Here is a 25,777-nt window from a genome sequence, read left to right on the forward strand (position 1 = left end):
CGTTAGGTGCGAAATTTAGTGTAATTGCAATAAGAAAACAAAAGTTCCAGTTTTTTTACGAAAGATGAATGAAACTTATGAAACCGATAGTGATGTTTCGGATTGCTCGAAACCGGAAGACATTACACCCAAGAAGAAAATCAAACTAGGAAAACATCGCCTCACCAAATACAGTTCAAATTGGCAGAATGATCACAATTGGTTGCGTTCTGTGGCGTCGGGTGAGTATAAAGCTTACTGTACACTGTGTAAAAAAGAGTTTACTATTTCACATGGCGGATTAAACGACGTAGTGAAGCATTCCAAAACAAATAGTCACTTGAAGATCACTAGTTCTCGTGCTGCAAGAAACTTAACTACACCACATTCACATAGCAAATTCCCAACATAAACAAACGCACGTGTTAACGATTCGTCCACTCATTCGTCAAGAAGCTATTAAATATAATTTATCGCCCTAAACGAGGCGGTTTCTCATTTTACAGGCCCTAACTTGTCAGTCTGCATCTGCAAATTCAAATTGTATTTTTTAGCGTGTTGGTTTTTAAGATAATATTATTTTGTGTTATGTTATTGTACTTTACAGTAGTTATTGTTGAGTTATTAATTAAGACTGGTCGTGTTTTATAGTTTTTTATGTTTTCTAATCGTGACATGAAATTTGGCATACATATACCTAGCTAATATGTCAAAGAAAAAAGTAATACTGTGCCGATGTGTGCTTTGGTCCTGGCAAAAAAATACACGTTCAAAATAAGCCCGGAAATGGATGGATGGTTTTTAGACGGTTTTTTGCAAATATTTCAAAAAGTAAATATTTTATCGAAGAAAAAAACATTCTTAGCAAAAACATAACTTATAAATAACATAACCTTATAATATTGAAATACTTTATTGAACAATACTTTATTGAAAATGTTCACATTGTTATGTATATCTCAGTTAATAAATATTTTATTTTACCACATTTTTCTTAAGGACATAGGCCCAAAATTTCGCCTGTCAAAATGTTCAATGTGTTTTAAACGTATTCATTTTTTTCGAGTCCTGTGAAAACTAATAAAGATTTTTGAAAAATTTAAAGGCAGAATGAAAGATTACATTATTATTGAGGGCCGAAAGTCCTTGAAAACTTCTATAATGTTTATTTTAATAAGTTACAGGGGTGAAAATAAAAGAGAACATTTAGGGTGATTTTCAATTGCAAATATTTCACTAAAAAGAAACTTTTTATTCATTCTAAGGGACTCTTGACCCTCGGTAATAAGGTAATATTTTATTCTGCGTGTAAATTTTTCAAAAATCCTTATTAGTTTTCTCAGGAATCGAAAAAAATTAATACAATTTAAAACACATTAAAAATTTTGACAGCCGATATTTTGCGCCTTTCCCCTTAAAAAGAACAAAATCTTGTTTACAATTAAATTTCAAGCAATTCTTACGGTATTAGTTTCAAAAGTAAATATTTTTAAAAAAACATATGATACACTTCAGTACGGCCCTGTTTAGCTTCCACGTGCGTTTGTTTACAGTTGGGAATTTGTAAAGTGAATGGACTGTAGCTATTTCCAGGCACCGGGTACTTCAACATCTGATCGTGATCGCGATATTATATACAAAACGTCAGCTGCAGAAATTACTTCTGTATATCACACCGTTAAACATTCGTTAAGCTACAATAGTCTGGATTGTTTTCAAAAGTTATTACCTCTCATGTACGCCGATTCTAAGATAGCTAAGAATGTTAAATGTGGTAGGACAAAGAGCGAAGCAATAGTTTGTGAAGTATTGGCAAAAGAAGCTTTGAAGGACGTAGTTCAAAATTTAAAAGAAGATTTATTTTTTTCGATTTCTACGGATGCCAGCAATAAAGGAAACCGGAAAATGTTTCCAATATGTGTGCGATATTTCAGTTTTGACAAAGGAATACAAAACAAATTAATAGATTTTGTGGAGAGTAATGACGAAACTGCCGACCAAATAACAAAGGTACTTTGTGAAACACTGGATAAACATAACTTAAAATTATCGCAAGTAACATCATATGGTGCAGACAATGCAAATGTAAACTTTGGTTCAAATCATTCTGTATTCACTAATCTTCATTACAAAAACGAAAAAATATTAAAAGCTAACTGTTCAGTTCACATCTTGCATAACATGAGCAAATTTGCATGTGATAGATTAGACATCGATGTAGAAGCTATCATCTTAAAAATATATGGCCATTTCTCACATTCAGCTAAACGTCGTGCGGAATTGATGGAGATATTTGAAACTACGGAAATGGAGTGGGTCGAGTTATTACGTCACGTAAATACAAGATTTTTGTCGCTCTGTCCTGCTGTTGAGAGAATAATCAAGGTTTGGCCTGCTTTGAAAAGCTACTTTGATAAAAAAGAATCATGTGCGAAAGCCATTGAAAAAATTTTTGGTTCTGAAGCAGAGGAAACAAAAACTCTAGCCTACTTGAATTTTGTTTATAATGTGATGAGTGCTTTTGGTACATTAATAAAAGAGTCTCAGGGAAATGACATTGCCATAACCGAAATGCATGAGTCATTATGCCTCTTCCGTTCAAGACTGATTCAAAGACAGAAGGATGGGTTTTTCGGCTACCAGACGAAACTTATTTTAAATAAATTAGTTGAATCTGAAGAGATCAAAGTCATCGAAGACTTTAAACTATTTTACACAAATTGCCAAAAATATATAGAAAAACGTTATAATTTTTCAGATGAGAATATTTTTGCTAGACTTAAATTCCTAAATCTGGAAACTGAAATTAGTTTCGACATGATTGAAAATGCTATCGCTTTATTGAAATTGACAGACAATATTTCGGTAGATCACCTATATGAAGAATTTAACTTGTTGAAATCATCTTTGGACGTATTAGTGGGAAATTCCAAAGACACCACTGCCACCACCGCACAGAAATGGCAACAGCTCTTTCAACAGTTTCCAAAAAAAGATACCAGGAATATGTTTAAACTCGTATCTTTTATATTAAGTACTCCAACGTCAAACTGCTTTCCGGAACGAGTTTTTTCGCAGATGAATTTGAAATGGTCAGATGCGAGAAATAAATGTTCCGTAAAGTTAATTAAAGCAGAATTACTCGTCCAGTTTAATCTACAGCTATCCTGTGAAGAGTTCTTTAAATTTACTAAAGAGAAAAGGGATATTTTGAAAGAAGTTAAATCCTCACAAAAATATGAATAAGTAATTCTTATAAATAATTAAAATATTCTCTTATTGTTCTTATTTTGTTATTCTTATATCTTTTATAACTTTTATTCTTATAAATATATAAAATTATTCTCTTATAATTTGTAACTCTAACTTCTATGACTTTTGTTTGAAACGCCACATTTTTCTAACGAATAAAACGTTTTTGATTCTGATTTGTTTATTATTTTTTTATTCAGAAGACGAATAAGACTCAATATTTTAATGATAAGGTAAATGTGATTTAAAATACCATATTTTTATTAAAATTTATTTTCTATTGATATTTTCACTAGGTGACTATCTTAATGTCTCGTAAACGTAATTTGAACTAAAATAAAAAGATAAATATTCAAATATTTTTGATTATATACCTTTTTTCACTATGTCCCGCTTTCGACGAAACAATCCCGCTTTTTTCACTCAAAAAGTTCCTAAATCCCGACTTGGCAAAAAAAAAATCTGGCAACGCTGTTTGGCATTGACCAATTTTAGTGCTTGCCGAATATTTGTCGTGTTCCCGTACGTTGTCGGTGTTTTCAACACTTCAAAGTAAACAAATATTCGCCGTTTGAATATTTTTATTTTCATTTACATATTCGTGCAAGCAGAGCCGCCGAGAGGGATGAGCGGGCCCCTAGCAAAAAGTGAAAAGATGTCTATAATTTTCGAAAAATCGCATGATTTTACCAAATCATTCTCAATGCACAAAGTTGCTAGGAAGTTGCAAAAATATTTTTTACGTCCTAAACTGAGTGAGCTATTGACAACTAAAACTTGTAATAACATGCAAAAATCACCTTTACCAACCCTTTTAAAGTCAGCTCTTCTTGCGACTGAGGATTTTAAAAGGATTTAATATTAATATCCTTATAGTCCTTGTAAAAACCTACAAAATTCTTTTTTAACAAACTTTCTAAGATAAAAAATAAAAAAGGTACGGTTAAAAAATCAATAAATTTAAAAAAAAAAAAAAGGAAGAAATCAAATTGGAAGCATAATAATGTAAGTTGGCGCTGTTTTTAAAAACTGAGTGAGCTATTGACAATTAAAACTTGTAATAACATGCAAAAACCACCTTTACCAACCCTTTTAAAGTCAGCTCTTCTTGCGACTGAGGATTTTAAAAGGATTTAATATTAATATCTTTCCCTAATAACACAAAACATTCCAGGAATGTTCCTAGAAGGTACACACAGGACATTGAAAACATTCCTGGAATGTCCCCAAAAGCACACGAACGTCCCTGGAAAGTCCCAGGAAAGTGCTGTGTCAGTATTTTAAACATTCCTTGAATGTCTTGTTGGAACATTCCATGAATGTCTACGAATGTTCTTTGAACATTCACAGTATATTGTTTAGAGTGAATGTCTTGTTGAAACATTCCATGAATGTTCTTAGGACATTCAAAGTATATTTTTTAGACATTCTCTGAAATATATCGTCAGTGATGTGACAATACCTCCTATATGTTTTTTCATGAGTTTTGCAGGAGACGAAAAACATTTTTTACGGTCACCTCCTGTTTTCATACGTAAGTTTTGACTTGTTTTGTAGTAAATAGATAGTTGAATTTACTACAAAACAAATCAAAAAATATATGAAAACACGAGGTGGCCCAAACAAGTTTTTCATCTCCTACAAAATTCATGAAAAAGCAGATAGGAGGTATTGTCACATCACCGACGATATACCAGAAGTACAGTAGGAAAAATGAAAGAATAGCCATGAACGAACATATAAAACACGCTGTATTTTCCTGTCACCGTGTCACACAAAAAACTGGTCAGCACAAGTACATGTAATAATTATTGTTACTTGCACTGGACAATTTTCTTTGTGATACGGTGACAGGAAAATACAGCGTGTTTTATATGTTCATTCATGGGTATTCTTTCATTTTTCCGACTGTATATGTAGCCATACCAAATAATACATCCTTGATAAATATAAACATTTTTATTGCACAAAATCTTGTCATATAATTTTTTCCATAATCATCACTACGATGACGATTCATTGTATTGAATTGTTCATTAGAATTACAATCTGGTCGTAACTCTGACCAATGAGCAATTTTAATTTAACCTAAATTACTACTGTTCCTTAAAATGAAGAGCTTACCCATAGCGTCTCTTATCTAATCTAACAGGCACACAAGCACTATGCTCTGCTTTTCTAACCGCACTATTCTAACATACACATGCACACAAGCATTATGCTCTGCTTTTCACTATCACTCAAACTAGTTCAAAAGGCTTTGTCCTCTTCAATCTTCTAGTTTGCCCAGTAGTATCCAGGAGCTGGATTTCCTCAATATTCTTGTAGGTACTTACGAAGTTGTTGCTTGTGACTTCCAACTTTAAAAACAAATCCAGCTGTAAAATATTTATGTGCCTGAAGGCTTTTGTATGCTTTCATCTATAATATCTATAATAGTAATTTGGTGGAATGCACTTTATGGTAAAATCCAATTCTGACTGAATTGTATATGGATCTAAATCCCCAATTATTTTCAGCTTCAATAAATATCTAAAACAATAAAAGAAATAATGTTATTGCTTGCAAAATTCATCAATATTGATAAATATCAGAGAAAAATGAACATTGATAAAAATTGTTTGCCCTACCTTTCTCCAAACATCTGGTGTCTCCAATAATAATTTCCTTAAATAATCACTTTGCAGTGTGGTAAAGTTTATAAAGTTCACAAAATACAGCAAACGAAATCCAAATGAATCCAAAATATGACGATAAACAGTGAAAATGATGAAATGAAATGATATTACAAACATAACCTCTGTAACCTGTATGCCATGATGCCATGCCAACCAGAACCAGAAGTCACGTGGTTTGGATTGCCTAAATACATATACACGCGCAGCAAATTTGAAAATGAATGCAAATTGAATAGTAAATGGCCTCTCTTAAAATATAGGACATTGGTAGTATGTTCATAGAATGTCTTGTGGTAACATTCCACGAATAACTTAATCAGATATTCACCGAATGTTCCTTGAATGTACAGTACATTCAAACATTAATAGAACTTTGATAGTACATTCCTGGAATGTTTTGTGTTGTTAGGGTTATAGTCCTTGTAAAAATCTACAAAATTCTTTTTAAAAATAAAAAAGGTACGGTTAAAAAATCAATAAATTTTTTTGAAAAAAAAGGAAGAAATCAAATTGGAAGCATAATAATGTAAGTCGGTGCTGCTTTTAGTCATTAACCTTATTCGTTCTTCTTTATTGATGTATTATTAATAGATTCTAGAGGTTTCACTAGCTTAGAATGATTAGTTTTAAAAAAACTGGAGCTAAAAGCGAATAACGAATTTTGGTACTTTGGTAAAAATGCCATTTTCTTCAGAATAGAAAGATTAACATCAGAGATACGAAAAAATGTTTAAATATGAAATTGTAGGTTATTTCATTTCCAAGAACTTGGTTTGAAAAATTTTTTCTGTGGCAAAAATTGAGTGAATCGTAAGTGAGTATAATATCGAAAAACATTGATTTTTTAGATATAAAATTAACACTTTCGACAGCGAATAAATCGAAAACTGTGAATTTTATCAAAAAAATCTATAGAAGATTTTTTGCTTAGAATGGATGTTTTTATCAACTTTTGCGGTCAAAATATAATAAAAAATTTCCACCCCCAAGATGGGGTGGCAACCACCCCCATGGTAAAAGCGCCTTTCTGCATCATATAGATTTTGATCCTTGGACTATCTACTACTTATTCTCAAATTTTCAAGCAAATCGATCGATTCTGTAAAAATTGCGAGGTGACTTCGGTTCCTTACCCTTTAACTTCGGTTCCTGGACTATTTTTTTTTTCGACAAAATACTTACTTTTTGAATTATTTGCAAAAAACCGTCTAAAAATGTAGTTATTTTGTTGAAAAATGAACATATTCACTCGCAAATAACTCGAAAAGTGTTGACTTGCGAAAAAGCTCTATAGAACAAAAGTTACTTAAAATTAGTCAGTTTATCCATTTCCGGACTTGTTTTGGACTTATATTTTTTCACCCCCAAGAGGGGGTGAAAGTCACCCCCAGGGCAAAAGCACACATCGGCACAATATCACTTTTTTTCTTTGACATGTAAGCTATGCGTATGCCAAATTTCATGTCAATCCAAGCGGTTCTTTAAAATTTAGAGCAAAAACCGTGAAAGAATGGACTATTGAAATCGGTGAGAAATACATGAGGTTTGTTCCAACATGAACTTTTGGACGGCCCAGAAACCGTCACGAAACTACTTGTACCGTTTGTTGTGCGCATGTTCGTAATTGTATCGCCCAGTTATCGTCCCATGACGGTAATCATATATTTGTCATTTTTGTTGGTGACAGCTTGTGTGCTTTTAGTCGATCAAAGGCTCAAAAAATTTAAAGAATTAAATCCTAGTGCTCAAGTCAGTCCAACCAGCACATTATGCATTTGCCCGATTACTGAAATGATCATCACGAAACCGTCACCGAAAGATCACAATTCTTGTTGGAACAGTGGGAAGGACGATCCGATGACGATCATATTTTTGTTGGAACGGATTTTCTTTACTGCGCAGGAGCGTTACCGTTTCGTGACGGTTCTCGGTCGTGTTGGAACAAACCTATGATAAGCGAGTTAAAAAAAGGAAATTTTCGCGTTTTGTGTACATTTCATCGATTTATTTCCGTGTTTAAAAGATATTTCTGCTTTATACATACGGCGAGCCATATGGCTTGGTTTTCGTTGTTTTAAGGTGAAGAGATGGTTGGGCTTACTAGCCCACTTCAGATTGAAACCCTTGATAAGAATATATTGCCGTTTTAAGAAATGTGTAGATATTGTAATATGTTTTTAAAAGGTTTGTTCCAACATGAACTTTTGGACGGCCCAGAAACCGTCACGAAACTACTTGTACCGTTTGTTGTGCGCATGTTCGTAATTGTATCGCCCAGTTATCGTCCCATGACGGTAATCATATATTTGTCATTTTTGTTGGTTAAAGCTTGTGTGCTTTTAGTCGATCAAAGGCTCAAAAAATTTAAAGAATTAAATCCTAGTGCTCAAGTCAGTCCAACCAGCACATTATGCATTTGCCCGATTACTGAAATGATCATCACGAAACCGTCACCGAAAGATCACAATTCTTGTTGGAACAGTGGGAAGGACGATCCGATGACGATCATATTTTTGTTGGAACGGATTTTCTTTACTGCGCAGGAGCGTTGCCGTTTCGTGACGGTTCTCGGTCGTGTTGGAACAAACAGTCAGTCGAGTTTGTAACATTCTTCGGATAACATCCAAATAAAAACTTTATTTTAAGCTACACTTGCGTATTTTTAATAGGGGTAATTTTCTGTAATCGAAAGTTATTTTCTATAATTTAATTTCGAACCAGGGATCTTTGCGTGAAGTAACTCGTGGACATCCCAACGTAACATTTTGGCGACCGCGATAAGGACTTAAATATATACGGGTGTGCTTAAAAGTTAGTTGTTTCCGCTTATTTAGTGTAAACTTTTTTCCTGCGAATAAATTCGTTTGTCGTGAGGCTCGGCCGAAGTTGTTACCCTTGTAAGCGAGAAATATGGCATTAGAATTAGAAACAAAACGCCGAACAGTGCTTCGTACTGTTTTTACGACAGCTGCTAATGTTTTGGACAATTTGTTATCTGAAACGGTGGACACTCGACCCTGGCAACAAACTAGTGTACAGTGGGAACTTTTACAAGTTAAGTACAATGAGCTTTGTGTCGTGGAAAGTGCGGTATTTGAAGCTATGGTCGAAAAGGCTTCCGAAGCAGAATTAATCAGTGAGATGGAGGCAAAGGATAGATACAACACACGCTACTATGAACTGAAGTACAAATGTGAAGACAGACCCAGTTTAGTAAGTTCAGAGTCATCAATAAAAGGTAAGCGCAGTTTTAAATTACCTCCAATCGAATTCAAGAAATATTCTGGGGACTTGATAGATTGGCTTCCATTTTGGTCGCAGTTCAAAGTAGTGCATGATGATCCATCGATTGATTTAAACGACAAAATAGCTTATTTGAGACAAGCCACTGTAGACGGTAGTAAGGCCAGACGTTTAGTGGAGAGTTTTCCTGCAGTAGCCGATTATTACTCAAAAATTATAGAGTTTGAAGTCTAGGTTTGGCAGAGAGGATCTCCAGATCGAAGTATATATTAGGGAGCTCTTAAAGTTAATTTTGAGTCGAGTTTCTAGTAGTTCTTGTAATGTTTCTGCACTATATGATATGATAGAGAGTCAACTTCGTTCACTTGAGACCTTAGGCATAACTGCTGACAAATATGCGGCAATATTGTATCCCCTTATTGAGTCATGTTTACCGGAGGATATGATCAGACTATGGCATAGATCTTCACAGTTTTTAAGGCCTTCTGGTTCCGTATCCATGCACAATGTCGAAGAATCTGCAGAAGTTTCAACTTTGGAGACAAGATTAAGTGGGCTAATGAGTTTTCTACAAAATGAAGTTCAAAATGAACAAAAAATTAATTTAGCAACGGAAGGTTTTGGTTTATCGACTGAAAATAAATATAAATCCAATAACCTGGTTGAAAAGAAGAATATAAAATTACCAAAGCAAGGAACTGATCAGCCGTCAGCGACCGCTGCTGGGTTGATAAATTATGAGGTTGACAGGTGTATTTTTTGCGAAGGACAGCATGACAGTATCAATTGTTTTAAAGCACAAAAATTGTCTATGGAACAGAAACGACGAACATTGTCAGAAAAGAAAGCCTGTTTTCGATGTTTGAAGGTGCTACATTCTTCGAAGAAATGTAGAGCACGTTTGAATTGTATTTTGTGTTGTAAATCCCATGTTGTTTTGATGTGTCCTGATTTACCTGTTAACAAAATTGATACATCGACCTCAAGTATTAGCCGCTCGGAAGAAAATAGGTCTGAGGATCAGACGCTTGCGAATTTGAATATTACACAGGTTTTTTTACAAACTCTGCGAGTAAACATAAGAAGTGCACATGGTACTAAACAAGTAAGGGCACTTGTTGACACTGGATCGCAGAGAACATATATTTTACAGCGTACCGCACAAGAAATGGGTTTTTCTGCTAAATGAACGGAAAATATCGTACATACGTTATTTGGCGGTAAAAGTACTTCTGAACAACGACATAAATTATACAAGGTAACTGCGAGTGAAGGAGCTTACTCTTGTTCATTTGATGCCTTAGATCAACCAAAAATTTGTGCAAATGTCTCTCCTGTTTATCACGGCCCTTGGGTTGAGGAACTTAGTGACATGAATATTTCGCTCAGCGATGTCGGACATATAGCATCAATTGAGATTTTGTTAGGAGCTGATGTTGTAGGCAAATTGTATACAGGGAGGAAATATCAGTTACAGTGTGGTCTTGTAGCAGTTGAAACTTTGTTAGGTTGGACTCTTATGGGCAAGGTGCCGGCAGTTGCTTCTAATTTCAGCACATCTATGATGTCGATTGCGTTGTTTGTTGATAGTTCTTCTGTGGCGAAACTCTGGGAGCTTGATATTATTGGGATAACCGATCCTGTAGAAAAATTGACACGAGAGGTGGCGGCCAAGGAGGCTAAGAATTTTTTCTATGAGACTATCCGATGTGACAACGAAGGTAGGTATGAGGTTATGTTACCTTGGTTGAACAAGCATCCTTTAATTTCAGATAATTTAGTTGTCGCTAGAAGAAGGTTAGATACTACTTTAAATAAGTTGAAAAAGTCCAATTTGTTTGAATCGTATAATTTAATATTCAATGAGTGGTTGAACGAGGGTGTGATCGAAATAGTAAATAATCCCGAAGAGAATAATTGTGTGCACTATTTGCCTCACAGGCCCGTTATTAAAAATACTAGCGAAACCACGAAAATTAGGCCAGTCTTTGATGCATCATCTCATGAACAGGGTCGTCCTTCTTTGAACCGGTGTTTAGAGGTAGGGCCTAATCTTATTGAACTTATTCCTTCTGTGTTATTACGGTTCAGACAACAAAAAATAGGTTTGGTGTCGGATATTCGAAAAGCTTTTCTTCAAATTTCTGTACATTCGAAGGACAGAGATTTTTTGAGGTTCCTATGGGTAAACAATGAAGGAAAGGAATTTGTATTTCGACATAGGAGAGTTGTTTTTGGAGTCAACTGTAGTCCATTTCTTCTGGGTGCTACTATAGAATTTCATTTGATAAAGGCGCTGGAGAAGTGTTGTAATGATATGCCGTACTCTAAAAATACAATTGAAAGGCTTATGATTGGGTTCTATGTAGATAATTGTGTGACTAGTGTTACTGATGAGAATGAGTTGAGAAAGTTCGTATCAGAAGCAACTGCCATCATGGAGGAAGCTAAGATGGATTTGAGAGGGTGGAGTCTTCTGGTAGTACAAAAACAGTTGTCCCTGTTCTTGGTCTTCTCTGGGACTTCTCAAGAGACACACTAAAAATCAATGGTGAAATTTTTCAGGGAGTGGTCGGAAAAGAACCCATAACTAAGAGACTGATGCTTTCTGTAGCTCAGAGTATATTTGACCCTATTGGTTTTACCTGTCCAGTATCTCTGTTCCCTAAACTGTTGCTGAAGAAACTTTGGGAAAAGCACCTGGGATGGGATGCACCAGTCGAGAATGACATGGCTGAGGAATTTTGTCAATGGGTTACTCATCTTCCTGAACTGTCGAGTATTGAGATTCCACGTTGGATCCAGGCTGGGCCCATTGAAGCTGACCATTGGAGTTTGCACACCTTTTCAGATGCAAGTAAGAAAGCTTATGCAGCCGTAGTGTTTTTGAGAGTTCTTCGGAATGATGGTGTTTCGATTTTTCTTGTAGCAGCTAGGAGTCGTGTGGCTCCTTTGAAGAAGATTTCTATACCTAGATTGGAACTGTTGGCAGCCACCATTGGTGCTAGACTTTATCAGTCAGTCCGAAGACAATTTTCTCAGCATGTTGAGTCTTATTTTTGGAGTGATTCCACTACGGTTCTTTCTTGGATACAACGTAAGGATGACTAGTCTGTTTTTGTTTTTAATAGAGTTCAGGAGATTAGAAATTTAGCCAATGCTGAGTGTTGGAAATATGTGCCTGGTTCTCTCAACCCTGCCGATCTTCCATCAAGAGGCTGTGGTGTTCGGCAATTGTTTGAATCTCGATGGTGGGAAGGCCCGGAATGGTTGTACAGAAACGAAAATTATTGGCCCCAACAAAATGTAGAGGTTGATGAAGAAGAAGTCGGCACTGAGAAAAAGAAAAAAGCCATTTCGTCACTACTGAATATGACGTCAGACGATTGGCACCTGCGATACTTTTCTCAGTACACAAAACTGTTAAGAATGATGGCTTGGACGCTACGATTTTGTTACAATACGAGAAATTCAAATGGAAAACTTACAGGCGAATTGGTCGCGGAGGAAATCGACAAAGCCGAAATGTTTGTGTTGAAGTTAGTGCAGAACGAAGCGTTCGGTTCAGATACGAAACGAATTTCCTCGCTGAACACGTTTGTCGATGAATTTGGACTTATACGTTTAAAAACTCGCGTTACCGAGAGAATTGACACGGAAGATTTTCGTCTGCCTATCTTACTTCCGGGTGAACATTTTATAGTGCGCAAGTTGATTTTGAGCTTACACAAAAACTCTTGTCACGTTGGTACACAGGGACTGCCTAGTTTGCTCCGCGAAAAATATTGGACTTTAGGGGGTAGACGGATTGTGCGGTCCATTTTAAAAGAATGTGGTGTGTGCAAGAGACAAGATGGGAAATCGTTCGAAGTACAAACGCCTTCATTGTCGGCCGATAGAGTTCGAGATGCTGCAGTGTTCGAGATTTCCGGGGTGGACTTAGCTGGGCCTCTTTACTTGAAATCGGGCGAGAAGGCATGGATTTGTTTGTTCACTATTGTGCCGTTTATCGCGCAGTTCATCTGGAACTCGTTACCTCTTTGTCAACAAATGCATTTATTCAAGCTTTCCGTCGCTTTGTTGCCAGGCGTGGACGCCCGAGAACGGTGTATAGTGACAATGGAACGAATTTTACGGGACTTGAGAACGCGCTTAAGCAATTGGACTGGAACATGATCGCGGAATATAGTTCTACACAACGTATTAAGTGGCGTTTCAACCCCCCTACAGCTGCATGGTGGGGTGGATTTTGGGAGCGATTAATAGGTATTGTGAAAGGACTTTTGCGAAAAGTTTTGGGTCGAGCGTCTCTCAATTATGAAGACTTATTGACATTGTTGTGTGATTGTGAGAGTATAGTCAACTCGCAGCCGTTGACGTATATTTCGGATGATCCTACTGAGTTAGCCGCGTTGACGCCAGGTATGTTTTTACGTGAGCAAGTCAGTTACGAGTTGCCGGATTGTGATTTGTTAGAGCAGAATTCTCTCACACGCAAAATACGCCGTTTGCAAGAGTTGAGAAGTCATTTGCGAAAAAGATTTCGTGCTGAATATCTGGCTCAACTCAAAGCGGGAACGAAGAAGACGAAAGTGTCTAAAGTGTCTGTCGGGGATGTCGTTTTAGTAGGCAACGACAACATCAAGCGTCTTCAGTGGCCTTTAGGAAAAGTTATTGAACTTTTACCCGATAGAGATAATCAGGTGCGATTAGTTCGTCTTGCGACGGCACAAGGCCAACTTCTGAGACCGTTGCAAAGGCTTTACCCAGTGGAAGTCGTGGAGGTAGTTACTGCTGGCGAGAATATCCAGGGTATTACCCTACGGGATCCGGCTCCAGAGACAGTGCCTCAAGAGAACGGTTGTCAGCTCCAGGCTGAGGAAGAATCAAGTGAAATAAGTGCGGGAGTGACAAAAAGCAGAGCACCCGATTTAAATGAAAGATGTACGCGAAGTGGCCGGGTAGTTAAAACTCCTGTAAGATTCAAGTGAAATTTTATTGACTTGATTTTTTCATGACTCTGTTTGTTTTTTGATATTTACTTTTCACTTTATTTGATATTTTGTTGTAATTTTTCGTGACTCTGTATTTGTTGAGAAATTTTGTCAAATTCCCCAAGGTGGGAGAATGTCGAGTCACATATGGCAGTGTCCGTGTTTAAAAGATATTTCTGCTTTATAGATACGGCGAGCCATATGGCTTGGTTTTCGTTGTTTTAAGGTGAAGAGATGGTTGGGCTTACTAGCCCACTTCAGATTGAAACCCTTGATAAGAATATATTGCCGTTTTAAGAAATGTGTAGATATTGTAATATGTTTTTAAAGTCAGTCGAGTTTGTAATATTCTTCGGATAACATCCAAATAAAAACTTTATTTTAAGCTACACTTGCGTATTTTTAATAGGGGTAATTTTCTGTAATCGAAAGTTATTTTCTATAATTTAATTTCGAACCAGGGATCTTTGCGTGAAGTAACTCGTGGACATCCCAACGTGACACCATATATGCGAAAGTAATCATTATCTGTTTACTATGTCTGGAAATGTTGCCCTACACACAAAGTAATTTATTAATTCAGTCAGAATCAACAGAAACATAGATTATTTCTATTTTGATAAGAATTATTGAATGAAACAGTCAGAAGAAGTCTTACGATAAAACAAAAAATCACGTTAACCCAGAATGAGGTGTCTCTCTAGAAGCCGTAATATTTTTTTCTGGTTGCTTCAAATTTTCAAACAACTATATAGGTAATAAAGTAAATTTTCAGTAGTAATTGCACAAGAGCTCTAAAATTCTACATTAATTTTAGAGATCGAGTGCAATTTGTTGCGAATATTTCATGAATAAATCTGTTCAAAACCAAAATTTTATTGTAATTTATTTATGTAAGTACAAATTAGTACAATTAAACACACAGTTGTTATAAATATTTGACGGTTGAAAGTCATCACTTTTATAATTTTTAAAACATTAATTGTCATTAATGTCACTGAATGTATTTTTTCATAGCAACGAAGGGCATCTGACGTAATATACTTGACGACGGAAAATTATCAAAAATTGTCGTATATAATATCACAAGTGAGAAAATTTTGCCGGCAATATTTTCGACTGGTATGAAAGTTTGTTGCCTGGCAATTTTCGCGAATGAAATTTTGACTTAAATCACGAGACGTCAGTGGAGTGATTTTGTCAAAATTTCATAAGCGAAAATTACCAAAAGGCAACGAACTTGAATGAAACCAGGAGAAAATTTTACCGGTAAATAATTTTCTCTCGAATGATATAGAACAAGACTATTTCACGAGACAATTAATGCACCATATCAACGAAATATAATCTTTATTTATTTGTTATTACCAGACACTTTCGTGACGGATCTGTCATAATTTTGTCGCTGAGAAATCACGTCGCTCAGGAGTTTTGTCAGTAGAAAACGATGCGTTGCTATGCCGTTTTATCAGTTAAAAACAGTCTAGTGAAATAGTCGTATATAATATCATAAGAGAGAAAATTTTGCCGGCAATATTTTCGACTGATATGAAAGTTTGTTGCCTAGCAATTTTCGCGAATTAAATTTTGACAGTTAAATCACGAGACGTCAGTCGAGTGATGTTGTCAAAATTTCATAAGCGAAAATTGCTATAAGGCAACAAACTTGAATAAAACCAGAAGAAAATTTTGCCGATAAATAATTTTCTCTCGATTACGCCTCAATGACGTTTGTCAAAATGACAACAATAGAATTAGGCATTCCAAATCACGTGATATAATATGGCTGCTGGATGGCGAAACTGTCATCCATAGGCGTATCCAATGTTTAAACCACTTCATATTTAATTTCCTATCACAATTTCACAAATTTCGCTACACAATTAACAAAAAAACAAAACCAAACAGGATATTCTTTACAAATTTGTCAATATTCAATGTAAACATTAGATACGCCATGACCACCCCCTTAACTATGTCTATGGTCATGTCAGTTTAGCCATCCACCGGCCACCACTGACAGTTCATTACCAGACACCTTCGTGACGGATCTGTCATAATTTTGTCGCTGAGAAATCCAGAGACATGTAAAGAAAATAGACTTGGCTAGGGATATGCCACTCAATGCATCGGGGTGTAACGTTGATATCAAGTACGGTGGTCTAGCTATCTTTGTCTGTCGTGCGAGTGTGAGCGTATCTACCAAGAGGTGGGAGTAACGGAACGACAGTGACACACAGGCGGCGGCCATCATATGCTAGAGAGAGAAAATTAAGTGCCGGTAGAGGGAGATAGATAGACCACCGACCAGGTGCGGGAGCACGCCAAATAGAATTCTATTTTAGTGACGTCACGTTGCCTAGCAACCGTCAATTCTCCCATTATAAAATTCTATTTTATGACGTCAGCAAAATAGAATTCTATTTGGCGTGCTCTCACCCCTGAACTGCTCCGCGTTACGCTATTTTTCGGAGTTGGCCATATCTATGTGTATAAGATCTTTGGAGAAATCACGGACATTAAGGAGTTTTGTCAGTAGGAAACGTGGCGTTGCTACGACGTTTTATCAGTTAAAAACAGTCTAGTGAAATAGTCAGTAGTAATTGTACAAGAGCTCTAAAATTCTATATTAATTTTAGAGATCGAGTGCAATTTGTTGCGAATATTTCATGAATAAAACTGTTCAACACCAAAATTTTATTGTAATTTATTTATGTAAGTACGAATTAGTACAATTAAACACACAGTTGTTATAAATATTAATTTGACGGTTGAAAGTCATCACTTTTATAATTTTTAAAACATTAATTGTCAATAATTTCACTGAATGTATTTTTTCGTAGCAACGAAGGGCATCTGACGTAATATACTTGACGACGGGAAATTATCAAAAATTATCGATTTAATTTAGATTTATGTAGCTTTCTATAGGGCTTTTCATCGATTGTCATTTGTTTCGAGCTTCTGTCATGTGTCACATAATATTAATATATCTACGTCACACGTATTTGGTTTGTATCATTGTTATATACCAATAAGGTACGGCGTAGATATATTAATATTATGTGACACATGACAGAAGCTCGAAACAAATGACTGTGAATGAAAAGCCCTATTGGTCAGAATCTCCTATGAATGAAATAATCAGTAGTAATTGCACAAGAGCTCTAAACTTAAAATTATTGAATTTTTCCCGAGTGGCACTGACAGTTTTAATTTATTCATTATGTCGAAGTGTCACGAGGGCAAAAATGCTATATTAATTTTAGAGATCGAGTGCAATTTGTTGCGAATATTTCATGAATAAAACTGTTCAAAACCAAAATTTTATTGTAATTTATTTATGTAAGTACAAATTAGTATAATTAAACACAGAGTTGTTATAAATATTTGGCGGTTGAAAGTCATCACTTTTATAATTTTTAAAACATTAATTGTCATTAATGTCACTGAATGTATTTTTTCATAGCAACGAAGGGCATCTGAAGTAATATACTTGACGACGGGAAATTATCAAAAATTATCAGTTTAATTTTTATTTCTGTAGCTTTCTATTGGTCAGAATCTCCTATGAATAAAATAATCTTAGTTATCTCGTCGCCCAGATTTCAAATAATTTATTATTCAAACGAATTTTAGGGAATGTTTGTGAAGAAGAGTTTTGTTGAAGTTAAGAAAAGATTTGGCGTCAGGCGTCTTAAATACAGTTAGTAGACAATCATTTCTTCATTTCATAAAACTCTCACAGTAGCTTGTACTGTGACTTGTATTAATCGGGGGTGCATATCGTGCAGGTTTATGTTTAAAATGGAGTGAAATACCGATAGTGTGATTGAGTTTATAAACCCGTACGAAAAACACGCAGTTTTGTAGGAGAGTAGGTACTAATAAATTTTATAAAATCCTAAATAAAAAGAACGATGCATGGAAGGAAATATCCCAGGAACTAAATATAAATGCGCAAGAGATTAAACGCAAAATCAGTTCACTACTGGCAACTTACAGAAAGGCTCTCCAAAAAGTTGCCCAAAATAATAAATCCGGAATAGGAACCGATGAATTGTATTCTCACTGGTTTGCCTTTAAACATTTTCGTTTTTGCAAATGAAATATCAGCCTACTTCATCAAGTTGATAAAGCAATGCATACCTCTGGCACAATAAGCGAAACTGACCGCTTGGAAAACTTAAACAAAAAAGGTTAAGCTGGTGTACGAATCACCTGAGGCTAAATATCTTAGCGTTACAGCTAATCGTTCTTTTACAGGAATTGTTTTTCGAAATGTGTTTTTCTTAATGATTTTTGGACCAATTAAAGTTATCAGTTTTTCAAAATTACTAGGAGACATTTTACAGAATGTATGAAAGTGGAGATTTTCAACATTAAGGTCACTAAATAAGTTACTTCCACTGTATTCGCTTCGACTTTTAAACAGTGACGTCATTCACCACCGTCTTTTTTTTCTCATTTTCGATTTTTTTAACAGAGAATATATCACAATAATAAAGCCTCACTGACTGCCGCAAGCTTGTCCTCTTCCATTGGAACCGCCGTAGTACAAGTATTTTTCTAAATGAACAAGTCTATATTCTATATGGACGGTCAAGCGGGTCAAGTGAAAGTAACGACAAGTACAACAAGCTTCACGAGTTCCAAGTAGAAGTACGAGTACAAGTAGGAGCACGAGTAGTCTAAACGCACCTTTAGCTAACTGCTCGCGCATGGCTCGCGCTCGCGCCCTTGCTGCCTTGCTGCCTTCCGCCATTTCTTCGCTGTACAACGATCGATGGATCGAAAAAATCGATATTTACGATTCGATATATCGAAACAATGCGATACATCGCGTCGGTCACAGTCACAGTTTGGGCACAGAATCGAAAACTATAGCCGTGTTCGCGCTGCATGCCCCGAGTATGCCCAGAGGGAGAACGCCTGCGCACTACGTTTTCGGAGGGCAATATTCGACCTTATTGAACGTCCAATTTTGTAATGCGCAGGCGTTCTCCCTCTGGGCATACTCGGGGCATGCAGCGCGAACACGGCTTATAATAGTCCAAGACATTAAGCTTAAAATACGACAAAAGCTTGCAATTTTTACAGAATAGACCGATTTGCATAAAAATTTGGGCGACCAAGAACCGACACGGACGGCGATTCTTTTGTTGTTAGCTAGCATGAATAATATTAGAATCGAGTTGCCAAGAGCACACCCGAGTACACTGAGAAAAGTCTCACACATTTCTGGCGTGTATCACCAAAATTTTAGTTGCACTGAGAAAAAGGTTGCATGCAGGGCAGACTTTTGTTGACATTCTTAATATGGTAGAATTATTTTTGATTTACAAAATGTTGCAAATACAACGTAATGGTGAGAATTATATTAATTAAAACCATGGATAAAATACCTTTTTTTAGCATTGAACGACCAATAATAAAATATATTATAGTGGCCTGGCATTCATTAATTATTCTTTTTTGGCTTATATTGATACAACGATACAAAATAAAATTTGTTGTTTTCACCAATTTTGAAAAAATGTGAACAAGTTGGTGAGAATTTGAACGAGTTGGTATGACCTAATAGGATGTCTGTCCGTACGACCGCAAATATAACTCCTTCGCCACTATACCAGGTAGAATAACAAATGAGGTATCAAATGAAAGCTTATAATCCAAGAATGGTACTCATGGTGAGAAATTTGACCTAGGCTGTTTGTCCGTCCGATCGCAAATGTAACTCCTCCGTCACTATACCAAGTAGAATCACAAATGAGGTATCGAATGAAAGCTCATAATCCATACCGGATGGTATGGATAATGACTCCTTATGACTCCCTATGACTCCATACCGGATGGTACTAAAGGTGAGAAATTTGACCTAGGACTTCCGGTTTTAGAAATGCTACCGAAAATACTCGTTTAAAGTCACCACAATAGCACAAGTAATATATTATTTGACGCGCATTCGCAAGACGAGAAAATATATACTTCTGGTTTCATGACTGTCTGTCCGTCTGACAGCGAATACAACTCCTCAGTTATTAATACAGATAGAATGACAAATCAAGTGTCGAATGAAAGCTTATAAGCCATATGGATGGTATTAAAGATGAGAAATTTGACATAGGACTTTGGTTTTAGAGTTGCAACCTTAAGTACTGTTTAAAGTCACTCAAAATTAGTAAAATCGTATATCTACTTTCGATTATTTTGGGTGAAAACCTAGGACCAATTACTTGTTTGTCGAGGTATTTCCTTATTCATTATATTTCTTAAAATAATCGAAAAATAACACAGCCGTTGTAACCGCCACGGAATCCAATTCTTTTTGGGTGACAAATGTTCGTGATCAACAACAAGAAACTGTATGTTAAAATCGAATGTCAATATTTTTAATTCTTATTGGCTTAAACCATCCCCTGTTCTTGTCTGGCAGCCACGATAGATACATGAAAACCCTCGTCGTTTCGCAGCCAAGAAACTAATACACTATACACAAATAAAATAAAAACTAAACTTAAAACCTAGAAAATAAGTATGTATTACAAAAATAAAACACTAACGCCAAGCCAAGCCAAAAACAACAAACGCCGATTCTGTACAAGACAAACGTCACCAAAATTATTTGCTTTCGAGGCAATTTGAGAAATGGCGGATCTCGCACATGTGCATAAAAATTTAATTCATAAAAATCTCTGTTCGTGTCGGTTCTTGTTGTCGGTATGTATTCTTTATTGATGAAACTAACGAAATCTGATGACAAAGTGTTTAAAAATTAACAATTCGTTTTTTAATTTGATCAAACATTCAGGACAAATCTCATTGTTATCTAAATACTTTAAAGATGACACAGTAAAATTTTCAAAAGGAAATATTTACAGCGACCAAAGATACAGCGAGGTAAATTTGAAAAATCATCCAAATGGATTTTTCGCATTTTTGCATAAAATTTGATTTTTTGACATGTTCCACCAAGTCTAGATAAAAATAAACTTCATATTCGGATTCAGCGACTTCAAAAACATAAAGAATGACCACAATTGGTCATTCACCATAAAGTTGGTTTTCGTGGTCGGTACAACGTATTTTTAGGGGTTGCTGCCGCTCGCCTACTGTGAGCGATGCGATGTATCGGATTGATTCGATGCATCGAATGATAAATATCGATTTTTTCGATCCATCGATGTATAACCAGTACAACGAGAAACGCAACATCAAGAAGAAGAAGAAGAAGTTAGAAAATCATTGTATCTGTTATAGTCAAAGCCCGAATTTCAGGCACTCCTAGGTTTGACTAGGCAATCCTCAGGTCTGACTGACGGTCTTAGTCAAAGCCCGAAATAAATTACAGTTTCGGCCTTTGACTAGTCAAACCTAGGACAGACTACGTTGGTCAGGCAAAGGTCGAAATTTAATTTTATGAAATCGGGGTTTGACTAGCCAAACCCCGATCAGGGCCCGGATTACGTACACTCGATACGCATCGTATCCGCCATGTTTTCCCATAGCGCCTTACGGGAAAACATGGCGGATACGATGCGTATCGAGTGTACGTAATCCCTATGCAGGTATTAAAATGTCGTAATTTGTTAGATTAGGTTTAATAAAACGCCATTTTTTAATTTTAATGTTTATTATTTTTATTATGTCGTAATTAAGATAAAAAAAAATAGTGTTGATTCTCACATGTTGAGGCATTATGACATTTAGTTTTTTATAAGTATCTCCAGAACACTTCTATTTAGAAAAACGAAAACTGGTACATTTTTTTGCGAAATTGTAGTACAGGTCATATGCGTCCGTTTTGGGTAGGGCGACTCAGGAAACAAATTGATAATTTTAGAGCTCTCATGCAGTTACTACTGAAATTTTTTTCCAAATTCAAAAAACTAAAAATTTTCAAATCGATTTTTCTATAAAACAGTGCATTTTATAGACTTAAAGTAAGAGTAACTTTTAGTATTAGAATGCCTCATAATTTAATAATCCAGTGCCAAAAATGCTTAAAAGTTAAAGACAAAAAAGTTATGCGATAAAATAACCATTGCGCTACTCAAAACGGACGCCTATGACCTGTACTAGAAATTCGTAATTATTGATGGAATCGATTTATCTCTGGAAGATAAATAAGCGTACCAGTTTTCGTTTTTCTAAATAGAAGTGTTCTGGGGATATTTAAGAAAAACTAAATGCCATAATGCCTCAACATGTGAGAATAAACACTAACTTATTTATTTTAATTACGACAATATAAAAATAATAACCAATAAAATTAAAACATGACATTTTATTAAACCTAATCTAACAAATTACGACATTTTAATAGCTGACCGGGGTTTGACTAGTCAAACCCCGATTTCATAAAATTTAATTTCGACCTTTGCCTGACCAACTTAGTCTCTCCTAGGTTTGACTAGTCAAAGGCCGAAACTGTAATTTATTTCGGGCTTTGATTAAGGCCGTCAGTCAGACCTGAGGATTGCCTAGTCAAACCTAGGAGTGCCTGCAATTCGGGCTTTGACTATAACATATCAACTAACGAAGCGTTAATAACCGCTATGAATTCCAAGATTTTATTGGTTAGAACTACCCACGTGATATCTGTGTTCGTATTGGTCAAATGATTAAGAATGACAGAGCGGGATATTTAAATACCAATATTGTATGCAAAGTGTCGTTTCAAGAAAAAAGTCTGCTGACCGAGGATAACGGATAAATATTTCTTGTTTATCTTACAATTAACAATTTTTGTGATAGAAATAAAAGTGTGGTAGAAAATCAATATTGAAAAACAGTATTGATTAAAAAAACACTATTTATTCGTTTCTACTAGTCTGCTTTCTAGACTGTACCTAGTCTCATAAAATATTTCTTTTATCTCATAAAAAATATAAACAATTATTGTAATATTGTAATAATATTATTTTAATTTATTTCAGTTGTTCAATACAAACACAGCAGCACTAGAATAGATCTTATAGATTAAATTATAATTCCATGAAAATTAAAAACAGATAATTTACATAAAAGTAAATATACTGGATATGGGGAAAAGTAATTTAGGGGAAATTATATGTTATATTATATAATTATGATTTTCTTCGGCATTTTGTGAAATATAGGGCATGTTGTGTCTTGTGTCCTTTTAAAATGTCTGAAATTTCATATTTCATTTACATTTGGATGTTTAAACGTATGTATCACTTATTAATATGTTGCTACGATTTTTGTTTCTTTGTGGAGAAAAACCGTTTCTGTGGTTCATTGTTTTTACATATTGAAACTTTTAAAACACTTCAATTTTTTTATGCAAATTTTGATTAAATTTTTTGTTGCATGTAGGTATATTTGACAAGACAATCTAAAAATTTCTGTCACTTAAATTATCTAAATCGGGTGTATGTATTTACAAGCATCGTCAAATCTTCATGATCTTTTTTATTGCAAATTAAATTGATGTTACTTCAATCCTTAAAGTCGTGGTTTCACTATCAAATAATTTGATCAAACAGTTTGAGCAAACTCAGGAAGTGACGCCACAACTGCAGTTTGTTCAAATTATAAAAATCTAGTGGTCACACTATCAGTTTAGTTTGATCAAATTTTGTATTGAGAGTTGTGGTAGTATGTACATATATCAAAACCCACAAGCATTCCAACACTTTAACGAATAATAAGCCCCAAACTCTCTCTCTATTGTAGAAGGGAGACAGTAACTAACCAAAAAGAAATCAAGTCCTGATTAGGAAAAATCTAGAAAACAAACAAGAGTAACTATTGGCTACAAAAGCTGCTGTACAAAAATCAGTGTGCACGCTGAAGAAAGCAAAGCAGGGAATGATCAACGAAACAATTTTAATGTGTAGCTAGGCCACGATTGATAAACATATACAGGGGCTCACAGCTTAAATGATGCAGTCGCCACTCAATAAAGCTAGCTTGTGTCAGTGGCTCAATATTTATTAGAAAAAACTTATATACATACTTAAAGTAGGTAAGTTAGTATGAGTCTTCTAAAATAGCATAAGCTATGTTTTGGGTTTCAAATATGCAATAATTAACACTCCCAGCGCCAGTGTATCCTTTTAGATACACACTGTCCTCAACATTGTGTACCGAAAAAGATACACATGGCTTGTTTTGTTCAATCTGTTGTGTCACTTAAAAGGATACACTTTCTTAAGTTTTTATATGTAGAGAATAATGCTATGGCCTGAGCCAATTTCCTGGTATAACTGGGTTTGGCCTTACGACATGAAAATATAGGTTGTATGTAACTAGAAATTCGTATGAAAAATGTTGCCATGGATGGGCCAAAACAACTTGCTCCAACTCATTATGCAGGGAAAGATTAAAGGAAAATGAAGCATAGGGAGATGCTATACGCTGTACGGATGTACATCAAACGAACTTTTCAGAGCAGCCGTCTCCAAAGTCCTAATAGCTATAGTTCGTCCGCTACAACTTTTCCCATGTGTCACGATTCATTTTCAAACAAATTAAGTCAAAACATAAAGTGAAACGTACGCCGATAATGTGTGTAGTATATAGTATACAGTATACAAAATGTATATACACATCGACATTCGTTTCACTTAATGTTTTGACTTAATTTGCTTGAAAATGAATCGTGACGCATGGGAAAAGTTATACCGGACGAACAATAAGATGTATTGTCAGAGAAATAGCAAATAATCCCAAAAAAGTGCACCAAAATTGAGAGATGAGGTGGAAAGATAGTTTGGAAAAAGATGTAACCCTGAAACAATTAGAGGGATATTACAAAATAATAATCGACATAGCTGAACTGCAAGAAATAAATCTATCAGCCAAAGAAATAAGCAACAAGGAGTTTTGTTTTCTTTATTAATTTTAGCTGATATCAAAATCATACACAAAATAATTAAAGGATTATTGTTATTTAAGTATGGTATATCTGAAACCCAAAACATAGCTTATGCTATTTTAGAGGACTTATAGTTAGTAACTTACTTTCAGTATGTAATTTTTTTCTAATATTGAGTCACTGACACAAGCTACAGTTTTATTGAGTAGCGACTGTATCATTTCAGAATCGAGGCTGTGAGTCACTGTAGGTGCAGTACAATAATTTTGCTTATACAGTGGAACCTCGATTATCCGTCTCTCCGTTAACCGTCACCTCTGTTAACCGTCAGGGTCCATACATAAGTTTTATTGACTACATAAGCAAAAATTGAGTCATTAATTCATTCTGTTTGAGCATTGCGATAAGCCAAACGAATGGTTAATTTATGAGAAGGATGCAAACGGCTAGCTATTGCTGACAGATGATGAAATCGTTGAAATGGCAACATATATGGACGAAAGAGATTCAGAAGCTGACACAGACTTGCAATTTGACGGTGGCGATGTCGATGATACTATTGTAACCGACAAAGATTTGAAGAAGCTAGAGAAGAAGCTTGATTTGAGTAAAGAAGCTAGAGAAACTGCATCGCACCCGTAACGGCCGTAACAATTGATCGAGTAGTATTCTTAACAATAACAAGCCATTAAAGTAGATTGCATGATCCTACGCCGATTAAGAAATTCAGCTGTTGCAAAATGTGAAGCATTACTAAAACAAAGATTTTAGAATATTTTAAGCCA

General features: G+C 35.3%; 3 protein-coding genes and 1 long non-coding RNA gene across 4 annotated transcripts; 3 read left to right on the forward strand and 1 right to left on the reverse strand.

Moving 5' to 3' along the window:
* Positions 1-1,621: 1,621 nt before the first annotated feature.
* On the forward strand, positions 1,622-3,379 carry LOC126889957 (uncharacterized). Its single transcript, XM_050658728.1, has one exon. It carries the CDS (start codon positions 1,714-1,716, stop codon positions 3,223-3,225), a length of 1,512 nt encoding a protein of 503 aa, XP_050514685.1. The 5' UTR covers positions 1,622-1,713; the 3' UTR covers positions 3,226-3,379.
* A 1,796-nt stretch (positions 3,380-5,175) lies between these two features.
* Positions 5,176-6,244, reverse strand: LOC126889962 (uncharacterized). Its single transcript, XR_007700238.1, has 2 exons — positions 5,862-6,244; positions 5,176-5,763 (listed from the first exon to the last, which is right to left on the reverse strand). It is a non-coding gene; the product is annotated as an uncharacterized LOC126889962 (long non-coding RNA).
* A 3,248-nt stretch (positions 6,245-9,492) lies between these two features.
* On the forward strand, positions 9,493-10,341 carry LOC126890152 (uncharacterized). The gene has a single exon (XM_050659002.1). The coding sequence runs from the start codon at positions 9,493-9,495 to the stop codon at positions 10,339-10,341; it is 849 nt and encodes a 282-aa protein (XP_050514959.1).
* A 183-nt stretch (positions 10,342-10,524) lies between these two features.
* On the forward strand, positions 10,525-11,694 carry LOC126890153 (uncharacterized). The gene has a single exon (XM_050659003.1). It carries the CDS (start codon positions 10,525-10,527, stop codon positions 11,692-11,694), a length of 1,170 nt encoding a protein of 389 aa, XP_050514960.1.
* The last annotated feature ends 14,083 nt before the right edge of the window (positions 11,695-25,777 follow it).

The sequence above is a fragment of the Diabrotica virgifera genome, chromosome 8, assembly GCF_917563875.1.
Source record: "Diabrotica virgifera virgifera chromosome 8, PGI_DIABVI_V3a".
Taxonomy (NCBI): Eukaryota; Metazoa; Arthropoda; class Insecta; order Coleoptera; family Chrysomelidae; genus Diabrotica; species Diabrotica virgifera.

What these genes read in the sequence shown, in the direction of transcription:
- LOC126889957 (XM_050658728.1), top strand. Translation starts at nt 1,714, where the DNA reads ATGTACGCCGATTCTAAGATAGCTAAGAATGTTAAATGTGGTAGGACA.
- LOC126890153 (XM_050659003.1), top strand. Translation starts at nt 10,525, where the DNA reads ATGAATATTTCGCTCAGCGATGTCGGACATATAGCATCAATTGAGATT.
- LOC126890152 (XM_050659002.1), top strand. Translation starts at nt 9,493, where the DNA reads ATGATAGAGAGTCAACTTCGTTCACTTGAGACCTTAGGCATAACTGCT.